The following is a 20,743-nucleotide window of genomic DNA, read 5'->3' on the forward strand; positions in this document are numbered from 1 at the left end:
ACAACCTAAACAGACCAATAACAATAGAGGAAATAGAAGAAACCATCAAAAGACTACCAACTAAGAAAAGCCCAGGACCGGATGGGTATACAGCAGAGTTTTACAAAACCTTTAAAGAGGAACTAACACCAATACTTTTCAAGCTATTTCAGGAAATAGAAAAAGAGGGAGAACTTCCAAATTCATTCTACGAGGCCAACATCACCCTGATTGCGAAACCAGACAAAGACACTTCAAAGAAAGAAAACTACAGACCAATATCTCTAATGAACCTTGATGCAAAAATCCTCAACAAAATTCTGGCGAATCGGATTCAAATACATATCAAAAAAAATTATACACCATGATCAAGTAGGATTCATCCCTGGTATGCAAGGCTGGTTCAATATATGGAAATCAATAAATGTTATTCACCACATCAATAGACTTAAAAATAAAAACCATATGATCATCTCAATAGATGCAGAAAAAGCATTCGACAAAGTACAGCATCCCTTTATGTTCAAAACTCTAGAAAAATTAGGGATAACAGGATCATACCTCAACATTGTAAAAGCAATCTATGATAAGCCACAGGCCAGCATCATTCTGAATGGAGAAAAATTGAAGGCATTCCCTCTAAGATCTGGTACAAGACAGAGATGCCCTCTCTCACCACTTCTGTTCAACATAGTCCTCGAAACACTGGCCAGAGCAATTAGACAGACGAAAGAAATTAAAGGCATAAAAATAGGAAAAGAAGAACTTAAATTATCACTATTTGCAGATGATATGATTCTATACCTAGCAGACCCAAAAGGGTCTACAAAGAAGCTATTAGAGCTAATAAATGAATTCAGCAAAGTGGCCGGATATAAGATCAACATGCATAAATCAAAGGCATTCGTGTATATCAGCGACAAATCCTCTGAAACGGAAATGAGGAAAACTACTCCATTCACAATATCCCCCCCAAAAATAAAATACTTGGGAATCAACCTAACAAAAGAGGTGAAATATTTATACAATGAAAATTACAGAACACTAAAGAAAGATATAGAAGAAGACCTTAGAAGATGGAAAAATATACCCTGCTCATGGATAGGCAGAACCAACATCATCAAAATGGCGATATTACCAAAAGTTCTCTATAAGTTCAATGCAATGCCAATCAAAATCCCAACAGCATTTCTTGTAGAAATAGATAAAAGAATCATGAAATTCATATGGAATAATAAAAGACCCAGAATAGCAAAAACAATGCTAAGCAGGAAGTGTGAATCAGGCGGTATAGCGATTCCAGACCTCAAACTATACTACAGTGCAATAGTTACAAAAACAGCATGGTACTGGTACCAAAACAGGCGGGTGGACCAATGGTACAGAATAGAGGACACAGTAACCAATCCACAAAACTACAACTATCTTATATTTGATAAAGGGGCTAAAAGCATGCAATGGAGGAAGGATAGCATCTTCAACAAATGGTGCTGGGAAAACGGGAAATCCATTTGCATCAAAAAGAAGCTGAATCCCTATCTCTCGCCATGCACAAAAGTTAACTCAAAATGGATCAAGGAGCTTGATATTAAATCAGAGACACGGCATCTGATAGAAAAAAAAGTTGGTTATGATCTACATACTGTGGGATCGGCCCCAAATTCCTCAATAGGACACCCATAGCGCAAGAGTTAACAAATAGAATCAACAAATGGGACTTACTCAAACTAAAAAGTTTTTTCTCAGCAAAAGAAACAATAAGAGAGATAAACAGGGAGCCTACATCCTGGGAACAAATCTTTACTCCACACACTTCAGATAGAGCCCTAATAACCAGAATATACAAAGAACTCAAAAAATTAGACAATAAGATTACAAATAACCCAATCAATAAATGGGCCAAGGACCTGAACAGACACTTCTCAGAGGAGGACATGCAATCAATCAATAAGTACATGAAAAAATGCTCACCATCTCTAGCAGTCAGAGAAATGCAAATCAAAACTACCCTAAGATACCATCTCACTCCAGTAAGATTGGCAGCTATTAGGAAGTCAAACAACAATAAGTGCTGGAGAGGATGCGGGGAAAAGGGCACTCTTGTTCATTGCTGGTGGGACTGCAAATTGGTGCAGCCAATTTGGAAAGCAGTATGGAGATTTCTTGGAAAGCTGGGAATGGAACCACCATTTGACCCAGCTATTCCCCTTCTCGGTCTATTCCCTAAAGACCTAATAAGAGCATGCTACAGGGACACTGCTACATTGATGTTCATAGCAGCACAATTCACGATAGCAAGATTGTGGAATCAGCCTAGATGCCCTTCAATAGATGAATGGATAAAAAAAATGTGGCATTTATACACAATGGAGTATTACTCTGCATTAAAAAATGACAAAATCATAGAGTTTGGAGGGAAATGGATGGCATTAGAGCAGATTATGCTAAGTGAAGCTAGTCAATCTTTAAAAAACAAATACCAAATGACCCCTTTGATATAAGGGGAGTAAACAAGGACAGGGTAGGGACGAAGAGCTTGAGAAGAAGATGTACATTAAACAGGGATGAGAGGTGGGAGGGAAAGGGAGTGAGAAGGGAAATTACATGGAAATGGAAGGCGATCCTCAGGTTTATACATAAGGACATATAAGAGGAAAGGAGGGGTAAGACAAGATAATACAAATCGAAGAAATGATTTACAGTAGAAGGGGTAGAGAGAGAAAAGGGGAGGGGAGGGGAGGGGAGGGGAAGGGAGGGGGGATAGTAGAGAATAGGACAGACAGCAGAATACATCAGACACTAGAAAGGCAATTTGTCAATCAATGGAAGGGTAACTGATGTGATTCAGCAATCTGTATATGGGGTATAATTGGGAGTTCATAACCCACTTGAATCAAATTGTGAAATATGATGTATGAGGAACTATGTAATGTTTTGAACGACCAACAATAAAAAAAAAAAAGAACCAGAGATTTTTAGAGAAAAGACTGATTCCAGGTCAGAGTAGGAAATGTTTAAAATGAGCCTGGAACATATTATCATGACAAATAATGAATGTGACAGATTCAAGATGGCTGCAAAAATATCTTCTATTTCACATTACCTGCCATTGACATACACCTAGATAAGTGAAGCTCATTTTTTAACATTTTGGCATATGGGAGAGCTCTACGATTGCTTTGATAAATACAGCGAAAGAGACACTGGGCTAGCGTCTGCCTTTTAGTGTTTGCTCTTGGAAAGTTTCATCTTGGAACCAGCTACCATTCTATGAAAAACCAAAGCCATATGGAGAGTTACATGCATAGTCCATTTGAAACCTCAAATGAGCTACTGAGAATGAGCATCTACTGCCAACCATGTGACTCTTCTGTCATTCAGTCAAGTTGAGCCTTTGGATGACTATAGCCTCAATTAGCAATTGAGTGCAATATGAAGGACCCTGTGGTAGGCAGAAAAATATCCCCCAGAATTCCTAAACTCCAGAATCTGTGGATATGCTGTACATGGCAAAGGGTATTAAGGTTACAAATCACCTGACCTTAAAGTAGGGAGATTGTCCTGAGCTGTCAATAAGAACTCAGGTCATCAAGAATGCTTATCAGAGGAAAGGAGGCAGAAAAGGAGTATGGAGTGATGGAATGTGAAAAAGACTGGAGCTGCCTTGCTGGTTTTGAAGACAAAGAGGTCCCTGATCTAAGAACTATGAGAGGATTCTAGAAACAAGAGAAGGCAAAGAAACAGATTCTCCTCTGGAGTCTCCAGAAAAGAACATAGCCTGCCAACACCTCAGTTTTAACCCAGTGAGACTCATTTCTGATACTCTAAGATAATAAAATTGAATTGCTTAAACCTTTAACTTTGTGGTAATTTGCAATAGTAGTGTAGGGAATTAATATAGACCCCAAACCAGAACTATCCCATTGGGTCCATGGAATCATAAGAGATAATAAAAAAAAATTATAGTTGTGAATCACTAAGTTTTGATATACGGCAATAAACGACTGGATAGCAAGGAAGTTATCCAGTCTGTTAGATTGTCTTAATAGAAATCCTGAGCTATTGGGCAAGAAGGGGATAATTTGAGAATAAATAAGAATAACACTTTGGTAGATTAAAAGATCAAATACATGTCAATCTTTAACTTCACAAAGACACAACAAAATTGGTCACCTTGGGAGAATATCAGAAAACTAACTTACTATTTTGGAAACTGTTAAAAGAAAACATAAACACTTTGTCTACCTCTCTTTTATACTAGCAAATACGAGAAGAGGACATTTTTTTTTCTTATTTTAAATTTGTTTTTTTAAATTTTCTTCAAATAAGCTTCTCAACTAATAAATGAAGGAGTGATTAGAGAATTTTTATCATGTGATACATAAACAAGTAATAGGTATAATCATTGAGAAACATTCAAAAAGAGGTTCAAAGAGAAAATGTATATAGAAGAATACAACACTACAATGAAGTGATCTTGGGGAGAAAAAGAAGCAAGGAGTTGAATTTTTTATCTGATAAACCTGTAGCCTCAACTAACAATTTATAGGCAAAGGACAGGAAGGATGGAGGAACATGTTAAACTATACCAAAAAGATAAAATGGATAAAATCTAGCAGGGGAAATTCTACATGTTAATATATTTGCTTCTTCAAGAAATAAGTTGCAAGGGGTAAAAAAGAATAGGTAAAAAAGAATAGCCTGTAGATTAAAAATTCCTCAAAAGACCTAATCTAAAAGTTAAAACTAAGGATGTTCCCTTGGGTGACAACAATAGAGATAGAGCTAATGAATCTCACCCTGGCATACTTCCACATGTAGAGATAGACAGATGGAAAAGTCAGCCAAGGAGATGGAGGTGTGCCTAAAGAAGCAGGAGCAAAGCAGGTGGCATCACACAGTTCAAGAGAAGAGAGTGTCCAGAGATGGATTGTCACCTGAATGAAACGCTTTCATGAACTCAGTATGATGCAGACTGAAAAGTGGCCATTATTTGCCAATATGGAATTTGGCAATATGGTGACCTAAGACTGGTGGCGGTGGAGGATGAGGGCAAAACTAAATCAGAGTAAGTGACTGACTAAAGATGAGAAGAGGAGACATCAAACATCTACACGCAACTCTTCCAAGAAGCTTTTCAAGAAGAGGAGCAGAGAAATAGTGGGGTAGTTAGAACAATGTGGGCTTAGGGAAGATTTATTTTAAAACAGGGATTCATTTAAAAGTTAAGATTTACACCAATGTATTTGTGTACTGAGGGCAAGCTTAAAGATATAAGAAAAAGAATAAATAAAAAAGAGAAATTCTTGTAGAGGAGTTAAGGCAGCAGGAAACACAACATACATGGAAGCAGTGGTCTCTGGTAGAGGAAGGGCTGTTCCCTTTGGTAGAGGAAGCAAAAGGGAAATAGGGTCTTAGGTGAATCTGTGGATTTGTGATGGACGGGGAGAGGAATTCCTACCAGACCTGATACCTTCTTTCCTTTCACTTTGAAACAAGCCTACCATCCTCAGAGATGGATGGTAGAATCAGTGGGAGTTGAATCAGGCTATACAATTTATTAACCATAGGATTGAGGGTAGTGTTTTTTCAATAATTTTAGACTATTACTCACTAAGAAATACATTTTGTTATGACTCACTTCATACACACACACACAAACACACACACACACACACACTCACATGGATAAGGGACGTATAGACATCACATTTTACGGCACAATAATTAGCCCTATCAGGTATACATTCTTTTCTTTCTTTTTCAATTCAGTCAGGTAAACTAGATAGGCAAGAGTCAGAATGAATTGGAGTACAGGATTGGGGAGGGAGTAAACAAAGTGGATCCTGTCACATGTTAGGGCAACTCATGAATCTCAAGTAGGGACAAGCCTGCCTACCTCCGAAATTCATGTAAATTAGGGCTATTAAATCAGAAACTAACTAAAAAGATTCTTCCCAATGCACTTATATACTAAGAAATTATGATTTTAAGAATTTGTTTTCTTAATGTTTTTTAATTTTATTGAGAATCAATACTACTGATATACAATAGTATAGGAAACAATTAAATTAACTTTAAAAATGAATAGAAACATATATAATCACTACCTGGTTAAGCTATAAAGCATTTTCAGGAACTTGAAAATCTTCACCCCATCTCTCTATACCCCAGAGATAATCATTTTCTTGACTTTAATAATTATCTTGTTTTTATCTATTATTTCACAACTTATGCATGATCCTAAACAATGTAGATTATTTTGGTATGTTTTTGTACTTTATGTAAATGGAATGAAACATAATAGGTATGCTTTTGCACCTGGTACCTTTCACTAAATATTATATACATGTTGATAGGTTTTTTAAAATTTTGTATTGCTATATGCAACTCCATAAGTGAATATAACACAATCTTTATATACATTATCTTGTGGCTGAACTTGTTTGGCTTGTTTTTGTCTGGGAATTGCACTTTATGTGTCCTTGCACATATCTCCAGGAGCTTCTCAGGTGTGTAGATCTAGGAGTAGTTCCAAGATCAAAGGGCATGAACACTTTCAACCTTACTAGGTAGGTTTGAACTTTTCCATTGCACACCAGGGGATGCTTCCTGTTCTCATGTGTCATCACTACTCTGGACATTATGATGTTTGTTGAGTTGCCAGTCTGATGGGTGTATATTGGTATTTCATGGGAGAAGTCAATGAGTATTTCTATGTTTTCATGTATTTATTAGCCATTTGGATTTCAGAGTAGTGTATTTTATTTCTTTTTAAAAATGCTGGTCAAGTTTCACTAAACTAATGTCTTATTTTGAAAACAACAGATCTAGAGCATATTATTTTACCTTTCTGAATCTATTTCCTTACCTATAAAATCGAGATGACAATTTCATAATGTCATTATGATGATCAAATAAGATATCATGTGGGAAGCACATATTGGTGATGAGCATACTGTGTGTGCTCAGCGAGTGGCAAACTATTGCTAATATTATTTTTTAAATGGAAAGAAAATTATTAGGGTCTGAGTCTGGGTGTAGTCAGTTGATAAACTGCTGCCTGGATCTCAGCTCGGGTTTCATGAAACCCACAGCATATCATTTCTTTACTTCTCTCAAAATGATAGTGATGCCTCCAGCTACTTATTCTTCCTTGTTGAGAAAGTGTAAAAATGCTATTTACTTGGAATTTGAGAGTGATCCCTTGGACAACAGTATGGACATTAATGTTGGCAAGGATCCATGGACCCTGCTTGCCCTTGAAAAGGATATTCTCTGCTCCAGCAGGGCGTCTATGAACATACGGTCTGAGGCCCATGAAAGCATACTCTGACCTTGAGAGATACCCTTAACATAAGCACCAAGCCCACTACTCTCTGCTTCTTGTTAAAGACCCCTCTTTTATGAGCAGTTACTATGATGCAAAAGATTAGACTGAGAGGGTATTAGAATGAATTTTGGATTGTAGGCAAAAATTTTTCCCATATAATCTCTTGTGAAGGTTTAGTCTGACAAACTACACTTTTTAAAATTATTCATTTATTCTCATGATGCTGGGGACAATCAGGAAGAAAAAGATTCCACCAGTAAGACTGGATTTTGTTTCATTTTGTGTTATTCTAGTAACTCACTAGAGACTGTAAACTCCTGGGCTTGAGGTGCCTGGGAAATAGCAGGAAGCTTTGACAGAGGGAAAAACATGAGCAGTCTTCTAAATACAGCAATAGCAACTTTTAACAACACTGACTTGCTTGATGGAATAACTACTTTTTAGAAATAGTCAAAATTTTATGCTTGAGTTTTATTTGAAATGCTTCCTTTCTATAAAGTCATCTAGATATTTACTAGATAATTTGGAACTCTGACAGCATTCCAAGATCATAATTTTTAATGTATTCTTTCTAAATAATGACAATTTTTTTCTCCAAGCCAAAAGAGGTATTCCCATGCTTGAAATGCTATTTTAATTTCTAATTTATTCTTAAGGGCTAATTTGCAAAATGAAATTGTTTGGATGATTGGTTTGCAGTAAACATGGTGTACCAAATTGGTTTCTAAATTTAGAGAAAGGTTGAATCTCCTCTTATAATAATCAAGAAATAATAGAAGTATTAATGATAATGAAGCTTCCATAATTAAAAAGTCAGATTCTGAAGTAACAAGCAGAAATGAACATTAGCAGGTAGCAGCTTCATTATTTATAATTCTCATAAATGGTTATTTTGAGTTCTTTTCATTGGATAACCCAACCTCCAAAATATAGTTTATTTAAATGGTAGTGTGATCTCTTGGACAACAGTGTGGATGTTATGTGCCATAATTAAGCTCCATAATCTTGGGGAATTTAGTACTATTAAATGTAACTTAAAGATACAGGAAACTGTAGAATTCTAAGAGCTATAAAAGAAAGGCAAAGTTGTTTTAATAGAAGCTGATTCCTATGTCTGATATTTTTAAAAAATTTAGAAAGTGGTAATTATTGTTATTCGTACAAATGTTCTCAAAGAAAAATATTATATACATATAACAGAATTTGAGTATGAGTTCTATATTTTAAATATAGTAGATTCCATGTCCCTTCTTGGAGGTTTCTGAGGACTGATTTTTGGTAAAACCTCTTTGGCGTACAATGTTTTATGAAGTCCAGCTTCACGAAGTGCTAACTCAAAGCGAAGTCGAGGGTCAGAAATTATCTGTAGAAATAAAATACAACTTAAGTGAATAAAAATCATTGAACTAAAACAAACTTTTATCACTTAGTTTCATATTTTCCAAAGTTGCATAATTTTTGTTACATGACTAAATGACCACGAACTTTGGGAATATTGTAAATACATTCTGATGATTTTTACTGAAAACATCCAAGTACTTTTTGCCATTGTCACTTTCCACTATGTTAGTTGTTTTCAACATAGACTGTATAGAATATTGTATTCTAGATTAGTCAAAATACATTACATTAAAATTATTAAAAGATGAGATAAAGAAACCAACTCTGAGTACTACAGAATCATTATTTATTGCTGACTGCAATATAAAATGCAGACAATCATTGATTAAAATAAATCTAAACCATAACCTTGTATATTTGTCTTTAAATAGACATTTTAATTTCTATATCATTTGGCATTATGCAAATTGTTTAAACACATGGCCACTACTTGAAAAACAAAATCAATAGAAACTTTCTTACAAGGCCAGATTTCTATTTCAAACAGAACTAGAAAATGACTCCATCAATCTGATTCTAAGTGGGAGTAGACATATGAGTAATTCCATTTCTGTTTTCATTTCTTGCTGTTTGGGCCTTATTCCTCTTCCCCTCATATGACTACTAAATGTCAACAGATACTGCTTACAATGACAGGAAGATGGACACATATGGGTTTTACACAATGAGGCACTGCACCTGGATTTGAAGATGCCCTAGGAGATGAGATAATAAGCTATTGGAAGCAGGCCCTCCTTCAAAGAGTTCTTCAGTGAATGGGCATAATAAGAAGGTACACAGACAATTGCAGTTTGTGCAGCATGTGACAAATACTCTTAGAGTAGAAAAACATGGAGGTATATCTCCTAGTGCTGGTGAGATGAGGATAGTCTCAGATAAGAAGAAGCAATTGAGCTAATTCTAAAGTTCAACTTTTCATAATGCAGAGTGGGAAGGAAGAGAAATCAAACCAGAAAGGAAAGAACATGCAAACTTATGTAAAATAGGTCAATTTGGGATGGGGTAATTTTTTGGCAGAGCACTAAGTACCATTAAGGTACACTGGAAAAGGACACTTTTCAGACTAGAATTTCAAGTTAAAAGGCTTCAAGGCCATGCTGAGGAGTCTAAGTATCTAGTGGGGTTGTGTTTATTTTTGCTTTTAGTAGAAAAGTAATATAATTATTGTAGTTCCATAAGAAGGAGACTCTGACAGCAAGTTCAGCATGAATTAAATGGACAGGGAAAGAAGAGAGAGGGGTAGGTCAGTGGTCAGGAGTCTACTACAATTGTCTAGACCTGAAATAATAAATGCCTAAATGTGGCTGGTAGTAAGGAAGAACTATTAGAAACACTGTGAAAGAAGGAGATAATAGAATTTGGTTACTGATATCAGATATAGGTGTAGGGAAAATGATGAGTATAGGGTCAAGATTAATACAGAGATGTTTCTCAGAAACAATCACCTGGAGCCTTAGATCCTCTTCTGCCTCAACATATTCTGTCTACTCTCATCCATTCCCTATGATTCATGTTCAGACTGTGGCCTGTTGACTCCAAAATTATTTCCAGGATTTACCTTTTTATTCAGCTCTAGGGTAGTAAGGTTTAAATTTGTTTCATTATTCTATTTTTAATAGATAGTAAATAAAGAGGGGATCTCTCTCCTACCCAGACCTCCGTCTCCCTCTCCAGAGGCAGATAATCAGTTTCTTATAAAGGTGAACTAGACAGCTTGGCTTTAAACATAACATGAATGAAACAAATTCTCCTGCCAAAGTTTGTTTTCCTTCTGTAGTCTTATATGGTTCATAGCAGCACCATCCAAAGATTGCAATCCACTCATTTATTACAAGGTACCAGGCAATATTCTAGGCAGCTAATATTTATTATTTTTAATCCTCACAAAGTCTTTGCAATAAATTACTTTAGGATAAATAAGCATAAAGATGTTAAAGCTTACATAAGCACCCATCTAGTAAATAGTGGATGTAGATTTGAGTCCACAATGAGGGCTCTTAGCAATATTGCTTACTGTTTAGCTCATCATCCTTACTTTCTTTATCCCCTCCTTCTCCAAATCAGAGGCATTCATGGCCCTTTCACATCACTTCTAAGAAGGTTCTCCAACCTTAAAAGGACCCCTTGCTCATTCTCAGCAATTTTCCAATCAGGGCACAGGCTAAAAACATAAATCTGCTTATATAATTTACTTGCTTCAAAGTCTCATGTCTGTAGGTCAGATGCCTTAGCAGCAAGCCTTAGGTTTGTGCAGCTGCTCCTAATCCATGTTTCCAGTCTCATGTCTCAGCACTTGTCATGTACCCCATGCCATGTACCTTACACTGAAGACAAAGCAGCTGCCCTCCCCACTTTGGCAGCTGGTATTTGGAGATACTGTGAACCCTTATAAGTAATCCTCTCCCACAAACCTACTTTTTGTTCTTGTAAACCATCTCAAGCGAATTTTATTTCTGTTCCAAAAGATCCTTTGACCTAGATAGAGCTCAAGATTTCTCTCTGACACATTCTCCAACCTCCCAGTCAGGGTGAAATGCTCCTTCCTTCTCTTGCTGCAGTAACCCTCAGGCCTCCACTGTAGAGCTGATCTCACCCTCATGGCATGATTTCTGCACCTGCACTTTCCCTCCTAACTAGGGCTTCTGCTGACTTCCTGCAGGCTCAATCTATCTTTTCAAGATGTAGCCCAGAGCTACATCTTGCACAGAACCAGAAAATAGTCTGTTCCATAAATATTTGTCCAACTAGTAAATCAATGAATTATCCTTGTTTTTATTCTCTAGCAAAGTATGCAGCACACAGTCAAGGCACAGTGGATTCATTTGATAATGGATGATGTTTCCAGTTTTTAAATAATTAAATAAGTAGTTATCTTTTCTCCTTAGATTTTTGAAGTTAACAACTACTCTCTCCCTTAATTTCAGTTGTATTCACTTCTACTCTCCAACTTCCTCCCACTCTCCAACTTTAGTCCCTTTCAGGCACAGACTAAAATTCCAAAGTTCCTAGGAATGATTAAATAATCCCTCAATGGTTTTTCCACAGAAAATATTTTATTTATCAATTAGCTCTGATGAATTATCTTCTGTTCATTTTAATTTCTGAAAGCTTTCTTCTTTGACTCATCAGTATCATTGGTTGTTTACTTATAAAATTTATGTTATGAATTTGTTTCTAAATTCTTAATGCAACATAGAAATATTTAAACAAAATAATATTAACATGACTTTCAAAGGAAACTTTATAAAGTTAGTTGTTAAATGTAAAAACTAATTTTCAATTACAAATCTATAACATTTTCAGGTAAGTTGTTTCATTTATGGTCACCTATTAGTTATTTTAATATTAGAATTATGCAGTAATTATATGCTATCATTTAGATGTAAATATTATGTTAATATGTGTGCTATTCAAATGTAAATATTGAAAACAATTTGTAATCCCAAACACACACTTTGCAGTTCTTATCATCATCATGGCTTTTGCAGCAACTATGCTAATTTCCATAATTACCTGCTGTTCATTGTATGTATTTAATGTAAAGAGGGGCTTTTGAAGAATAAACTCTTCTTCAATTTCAACAGCCATTCTAGCTTTTGATGCCACTGTATCCGACATCATTCTAACAGGATCAAACTGAGCAACAACAGCAACCTGAAAGAAGAGAAGGCAGGCCAATTGGAATAAGATATAAGCTAAATATGTTATAAATGTTTAATGCTTATTAAAGTTAAGAAATTTTACTAAATCTAATTCCTGAAGGGGCAGAAAGAACTTTAAAACCAGGCTGGTCCTAGAGGTCCACAGAGGAATTAAAACTTACATAAAGCAAAATATAGAAAGACCATGATATATATATATTTTTTGCTAATAATTAAACAATTATAATTATGATTAATTTCAGATAATTAATCCATCTTTCTGATGAAAGTCATAGGAAATTCTACATAAAAACCTACACAAATACCTTGAACGCAACCAAAAGTGAAAAAAATATTTATTTTTAACTGATAGCAACTTATTCCTATAGTAACAATCGCATGAAGCCTTCAAGAAAGTTTAATCTAATTAAGCTGAATCTAGAGCATATACCCAGTCAAGTGTGTTGGTAATATTGGGTGAGATGGGAGAATTCTACTGTATCAGGCTCCTAAGATGCCCAGAAACTGCTAGAAAACATTTTCTTCCTTCTACTCAAAAACTGCAGAGTTATTTTAACATAAATGTCCTTCTGCATGATAATTCAAAACCACATCTTAATAAAAAGAAGTCACTAATTTTGTAAATTACATGTGCCATTAGTAATACCTGCCTGTTAATTCTGAAAGTTAAGAATTAGCATTAAGCAAATGGCATTTTTAGTGCCATTTAGAAACTGTAATGAAATAAGATTAAACATACTTTAATTATTATAGATTTCCTAGCTAAAATATCTTATAATTCTAAACACTTTTTATAATTTAAAAAGAATACTTATTTTTTAGCTTTAGGTGGACACAATATCTTTATTTTACATTTATGTGGTGCTGAGGATCGAACCCAGTGCCTCATGCATGCTAGGCCAGCCTCTACCACTGAACCACAACCCCAGCCTCAACAGTGATTACATTTAATGGGCATAGATATTTCTGTTTTCAAAGGGCTCACAGATGGAAGAAATTTTAGTCATGTGGAACCTGTAGTTATCAAAGTTGTATTTTGTATACAGAATGTGTTTAGTAATAGTAACTTTGAGTCTTGACCCCAGAAGACTATATTATCTGCTAATAATTGAAAATTTGAATTTGTCAGATCCAGAATGACCAGGGCTTACATTCCTATGCTTTGAATTTATCTCTCTAACCTATTTTATCAAGGAAGATGATGATTTAAGACTTTTCTGGGTTTACACTATATCTCTACCTTGTCACTTAACTAGATCTTGTTGATTTCAACCCTATTTGATATTTACTACATATATGATTTTGGAAAAAGCACCTAGCCTTTTCATCTCCTCAGTTTCTTCTTCGGTAGAATGGGGATATTAATAGTAGCTATATCATTTAATCTGTAGAGATTCAACCAAGTGGCACATAAGAGTTTTTGGAAAAGGGTTTTTACACTTAGCAAATTTGTAAACAAATTTGAACTCACATTACTACAAATCTATAAAGCAGGTACTATTATTTCCATTTTTCAGATGAGGATATGGGAGCCGAGGGAGATTAAGTAAATGACCTTAGTATCCTCTGCCAGAGTCCCAACCCAAGTTGTCCTAGGTCAGAAGGGCACCAGAGGGCAAGTTCCTACCCATTATTCTGTATTACCTTCACTGACAGCAAAGAGGAACCAGACACCTCCCCTGGTAGCTAGAACATGGTGTCAACAAAGAATGTAGAGCTTATGCATTAAAACAATCATTTTAGGTTTAAATTTCTGAGAATTACTAAGTAAAATTTTTTCATCACATTTCCCAAGTTCTTATATTTCTGCTCTTTCCATCTCCTGTTTACTTTTTTTTTCAATAGCGATAAATAGAATTTATTTTGTACAATGTCACTGACATACACACAGCCACTGGGGCTTCCAAAGTGGGTGGTGGCCGGAGGCTGGCCTTTGGCGTGGCACCTAAAAGTGTGGACAGACACACAGGGACAGGGACTCACAGCAGCTATGCCTGGCTGACCCCTCCATAGCAGTGGGCGGGGGGTGGCCAGGCCCGCAGCTCCAGGCCAGCTGAGACCCCTCAGCCTTGGGTGCCCAGGAGTGCAGGACAGCAGGGGTTAAGCTGGGCCGGAGGAGCCAGGTGCTCCCCCACACGGGGTCACTTTTCTATCATGTGTAGGCAGTGGACAGGGCATCAGCAGATCTGTGCCAGGCTGAGGCTCCAGGAGGGGCAATGGGCACACCACCTCCCTGCCATTAGCCCACCGGGGTTAGTTAGCCCACTTTTGCTTAGTTTTTATTATACAAAGTAATGGGAGGTTTTTATTTCTCCACACACACACACACACAAAAAATGTATTTTCAAAAAAAATGGCTTTTAACTTATTTGTTGACTGTGGAATATTTCCAAGCAAAGGTTCCTACCCCAAAGAAGATTATCTTGCTCTACCACATTTTTTTGAGGACAATAAAATCCTTTGAGTAGATGAAGTTTCACTGTTGCAAATGGGTACTATTCACCTAGTAAACTAGAGGTGATATGGATGCTTTTAAATTCTGGGAAAGCTTTTTAAAAGGTGCTGATGAAGTTCTTTTAATATACTGAGAAAATGGAAATGGTTCAACATAAATCTAATTGCTCCCTGGAATGAAGATCAGTGTCCCAATTTGGAAAAGTTATGTTTGATAAAGCAGATGTCATGAACTAAGTCCTAGTAATAATGTAGTTAAGAGCAGTTAGAAACATTTAAAAAAAAAACCATGAAAATTTTTAAATTAAAAGCACCTGTTTTCTAAGGGCTTCTAGGCGCCTCTCTCTCTCCTCTTCTTCATGTACTTCTTGAAGGGCCACTTCCTTTTTCTCCATCAAATGCTTTTCCAATAATTGTTGTCTATATTTAACCCTTTAAAAATAATACAGGAAATTGATGAGATTATGTGCATGTATGAATATTTCATAACGACTCCCACTATTATGTATAATTATTTTGCACTAATAAAAAATGACAAAATAAAACTAGCACACAGGAATGCTGGGGAAGTATCACAGTAACTCTGCAGAACAGAGGTGCAGAGGCTTCTCAGAGGTGACATCATTCTCATGTTTTTATTTTACTCTGCGATTGATTTCTCATCTCCTAAGAACAAAAGACAGCATGTGAAATTTATAATGATTCTAATAACAACCAGAGAAATCCAGGAAAGCATGAGGTAAAATCCAGTTCACCTCGTTCCTCATTGAAACCATTTCATTACCTTCAACTACAGCTGTTGCAGCTGATCTTCCCTGAGATTTCTATAACATTTTAACACAATTTGAGATGTTAAAAGACTATACTACTGATTAAATATACAGAGTTTTAGAAAGAAAAGTAAAATAAATTGCTATAGTAATGTGTGTAAATTATTTTGCTTACTGAAACTTAAACTAAATTTAATATACATTGTCACTCATTTTGTCAAAAAGCCCTTTCTGAATGGTGTGTTAAGAAACTTAAAAAATTGCACTTTGACATCTGTAGATGGCAGCAAAAACATGACTTTCCTTTAGCATTATATTTCCACCCCCTTCATGTAATCAGATATTAAATCAGGACACATTTGAATACTGGTTTAATGCCACAAAGTCATTTGGTCATCCTCTGCTTCCTGCTTTGGGGCAGCCTCCTTTGCCATCTTCTTGCTCAAACATTTCTTCTACTGAATTACAGAGATGAGACTCATCTTTTTGAAAAAGTGAGTACCTGAATTCTGTGGGTAGCATTAGGCCATTGCTCTGTGGTTTAGTCAACTTTTTTGCTGCTGCGACTAAAAGACCTGACACAAACAATTTTAGAGGAGGAAAAGTTTATTTGAGGGCTCACAGTTTCAGAGGTCTCAGGAATGGAGAGCTGGCTCCATTCCTGGAGGCCTGAGGCGAGCCAGAACATCATGGCTAAAGATTGTGGCAGAGAAAAGCAGCTCAAGACATCACATCAGGAAAGAGAGAGAGAGAGAGAGAGAGAGAGAGAGAGAGAGAGAGAGAGAGAGAGAGAGACTCCACTTGCCAGACACAAAATATATACCCCAAAGTCATGTCCCCAATGCCCACCTCCAGCCACACCCTACCTGCCTACAATCACCACTCCATTAATCCCTATTAGAGATTAATGCACTGGTTGGGTTAAGGCTCTCCTAACTCAATTACTACACCTCTCAGCTTTTTTGCATCACCTCACACATGAGCTTTTGAGGGATACCTCACATCACTCTGTCGTCAGTCCTTGATGGTTTTGTTTCTGATTTATTTGGGACATCAGTCACAAATGTCCTTTGCCCTTAGTGTGTACTCCTGCATTTCTATGGTGCTATCTTCACTAGAGCCTTTTTATTCTGGGTTCTGACATTTATTGAGTACTGGCTACCCTTCAGGTCTTAGGCCAAGTGCTTTATGCTTTATCTTATTGAGTCTTTGCAACAATTATATATTGTAGTACCATTATATAACATTTTACAGATAAATAGATGGAAGCACAGACAAATGATGTAACTTGTCTAAACTCTCATACTCAGTAAATGGCAGAGCCAGAAATCAAACCCTTAACAACTGGTCTCAGATCCCAAGCTTCTCCTCACCCTCGAACCCCCAGGCAATTACTATGTTCTCCTCCTCTTCTCTCCCCTTGATCTCTCCACCCACCACAATGACTTATGAATAACTACTGTGTGCTATATCCTGTGCCAGATAGCATGGTCATGCTGAGAAAAAAGATTCTGTTCTTAAGTTTATAGTTTAACACAGGGACAAGAAGATAAGCCTACAAATAAGGCACATAGGACTTTAAGATAGGTTACAAATAAGGTCCATTGGGAATTTGGAGGAAAGTAAGATGACCACTTGCAGGGTTTTGAGAATAACGGAGAGGTGTCAACAAGATCTTCATGGAGGGGACAGCATTTGAGCTGGATCTCAAAGATGAGGAGCTGGAGAAGCACTGAGGGGTGAGGGCAGAAGGAGGCCACTTCCCAGGCAGAGGAAGCAGGTGCAAGTGCTTGAGAGTGGCACCTCATTTGCCTCATCCTGGTCTCATGAGAAGGGCTCAGGGTTGCAAGAACACAATTAATGGATATGCAAAATAGACAGGTGCAGGGAAGTATTGTGACTGAACCTGACATCACTTAGTTTCCTTGGAAAGATATATTCCTGGGGAGGAATAATCCTTAAAACTGTTGCTCATGAAACTGGCACTGACAGAGAAGCAAAGGGAGAAGAAGAAGGAAAACACTCAATGGAGATTTATTGAATACAAATCTAGCATAGGATTTAGAAGGAAAATCCTAAGTGGAGGGTCATGATCTTCCAGACCCCCACCCATATCAGGAGACAGTTCAGTCAAGACACAGATTAAAGGACCACAGACCAGACCTCTCCCTTTCCCCATGCCTCCATGTCATGAAAAGCTGTATTTTTCATTTTCTCTATTTTCACCAAGGCATGACATAACCTCCCTAATGAGGTTCTACTCAATTTAAGCACTGAGTACAAGCTAAGTGAATGACTGTGAAGGTTCAATTAAAAGATACCTTGGGATTTAGCAATTACCATATGCTAATTCTTGAAACCTTTGGAAAGTTTCTCTTCCTGAGGGATATATAGGTTGCTTCGTCTGCAACAAAGTTTTTGTCTGTTTTGTGGAAAAGTAATGGTTGTTCCTGCCAGGGGATCTTGACTAGTGAGGAAGAAACTACAAATGAGATTAAGGCATTTATACCTGTGTCATGGGGAAGGCTGACTCACAGTTTACCTGGAGGCTTATTTGTTCATTTACCAGATATTTATTGAGCCGAGTGCCTGCCAGGCATCCAGTGCTGTGCTAGGCACTTGTAGTGCACTGGCAACACAGGACTAGCAATCTAACAGGAGCTGCAGAGACCTACACAATTATAATATAGCAGGGCTTGTGATGTGTGGAACAGTGAATGGGGCAGGGGCCATTGGGAGAGGCATCTTTTCCAGTCTTTGGGGCATCTGGAGGAGCATCTTAGAAGAAGAGCCCTTGAGACGTAAAAAAATAAAATATTCCTCACAGGGGTGGGGGGGAATAGAAAGAATGTACCAGGCAGAAAAAAATAGAGGTGAAAGCCTAGAGGCAAGAGAGTATGGTAAGCTTGAAGAACTGAACAAAATTTAGTATGACCAAAATTGAGCAATACAAGATGACAGGTGCCAAGAATTCAGGCTGGAGAGGCAAGAGGGGCTGGGTTCTGGGCACTTTGCAAGCATAAGGGCCTTTGATCAGGGAAATGCAACGATTAGAGCAAATATGTCTTGCAATATGGAGATGGATGGTAAGGAGTCATGAGAGAGTTATCCAGATAGAAGTTGACAGTTTTCTGATCTACAGCAAAAGGGGGGAACTGGTAGGAGGCTGAAAAAGACCTGGATTTTAAAGATGTAAAGAAAAATTTTTGAAAATAGAAAAAGTTTAGTTTATTTGATAGAGGAAAAACTTAAGGATTCTGTCTTGCACAGTGGAAAATGTTGATCCTCCCTAAAACTGGGAACTTAAAAACAAGGAAAAGAAGGAACTATGTTCATTTTAGACACAGAAAGAAATGCCTTCACTAGAGCAGGACTGGAGGGATAGATGGCAAATCTTCATCAACAAAATGGAATTGAAGTCATGGGGGAAATGCCAACATCAGGGATGAGAACTGTGGGTCATAAAAGTAGGCACAGGATTAATTCCTAAGGAAACAACACTTTATAAAGGGACAGAAGAGGGAACTATTTGGAAGAACAGGAGGATAAATGTTCCTAAAAAGTAAGAAAAATGGTATCAACAAAGTCAAATGCTATAGAAATAGTCTAGAAATAATTATTGGGTTAAACGTCATTGACATGGCAGTCTGTAGAGTGGTGGCTGAAGAATCAGTGGGAGTAAGGAAGTAAGAGAGGCAGTGGAGACAAGCCCTTCAGTAGGATTGATATAGGTGGGGAGCAGATACACAAGATTGTGCTGTAGGAAGCACTGGGCTGACCACAGAGGTTCTGGCTCCAAGGTGATGCTCATACTCTAATGACCTTGAAGATTTGCACTGGAAAATTTAAGGATAGAAGACACACTGAAATTCTTCATTTTTGCAGATGCAACAGCTTAACCTCAAACAACTCTTCAATTAAAAATGGGAAACTCTTTATGCTTCTTTTTTCTGCTCTGGATAGAAAAATGTCTTTGCCTAAAGAGAAGTGATGCAGAAAAACTCTTGGGAGAAAGCCAAATACTCACATATTCATGGAGAAAGAAAACAGCAACACAGTGAAGTCAATCATTTGGAAAATTTTCCACATAAATACTTTTGGCCATTTGAGGTAGCAGCTTTTCTCCAAATTAAACTGTTGCTATGAAAGTCAATGTCAGGAAGTGGCTAAACTCAATAGTTTTTAAGTTGTGCACTGAATTCCCAAACAGAAACCTTGTGCTCATTTCTCAGTCTATTTTATGCTTCCTTAGTCAACAAAGGTTGAAAGTGCTGCAAAAGAGGCATTTCAACTTTTCTTGGGGGAGGAGAAGCATCATATTGTTCAAAAGCAACAGCTGCTGCAGAATCAGGCACAGCATTAACAATAATCTGAAAAGGATTTTATTTAAGCCTCTGGGCCTAAGTGTAGTTGGAGGGACAGTATGCTTTCATGTAGAAATGGAGAATTCACGTATCATTTAGGAGACTTTTTATGTGGCTTCTGCACTCGAAGAAGTGAGTACACAAATGCAGATGATTGGAAAACACTTTGAACTGTAGTATAAGCCTCCTGTGGCTTCAGTAAGACTTCAGGAAGAACTGACTGAACTATTCAGTACAAAATCTAGACCTTCCTCCTATCTGGAGTTACAAGTAAGACTACAGCAACCAAAGGGGGAAAAAGACTTCTCAAGAATGACCAGTAGCAAATACTATAATTAAAAAATTTTTTAAAAATAAGCAGTAAATAATACCAAGCATAAAGACATCTGAATTATAGTACTCTAATAGTATTGAACGGGTCTGAAATGTTTCAGGGAAGTGATTTGCCCCTCTGTATTAAAGGCTGTTTAGAAACATATTTGCTACTTAGTGTTGAAGTCATGAACTTCAAAATTGAAGTAGAAAGTGTTAAATAGTCATATGCCACAGGTGCTCCTGCCAGAGGCATCTTATGGAATGTGTTTCTACCTGTTATAAATCCATTTTTGGCTCATATCCCACTCCGTAGGTTGTTCTTCCTGCCAAGCGAGAGAGGACCCCTTCATTAGCCTCAGGGTACCCTGACAGGGAACAATGTGCAGTTCAAAACAGGTGGGCCAGGTGCCAGTACCTCTCAAACAAAGAGAAGAAGAAATCTACCCAGAGAAAAGAAAGGAAATC

The 20,743-nt window shown here is 37.1% G+C and overlaps 1 protein-coding gene across 1 annotated transcript in view; it reads right to left on the bottom strand.

Moving 5' to 3' along the window:
* Positions 1-8,528: 8,528 nt before the first annotated feature.
* Positions 8,529-20,743, bottom strand: part of Ccdc148 (coiled-coil domain containing 148) — a 204,524-nt gene continuing 192,309 nt past the window's right edge. Inside the window, 3 exon segments of the mRNA XM_077798485.1 lie at positions 8,529-8,675; positions 12,227-12,367; positions 15,144-15,261. Coding sequence (XP_077654611.1) covers positions 8,529-8,675; positions 12,227-12,367; positions 15,144-15,261 — 406 coding nt within the window.

This window comes from Urocitellus parryii, chromosome 1 (genome assembly GCF_045843805.1).
Source record: "Urocitellus parryii isolate mUroPar1 chromosome 1, mUroPar1.hap1, whole genome shotgun sequence".
In the NCBI taxonomy this organism is placed as follows: domain Eukaryota; kingdom Metazoa; phylum Chordata; class Mammalia; order Rodentia; family Sciuridae; genus Urocitellus; species Urocitellus parryii.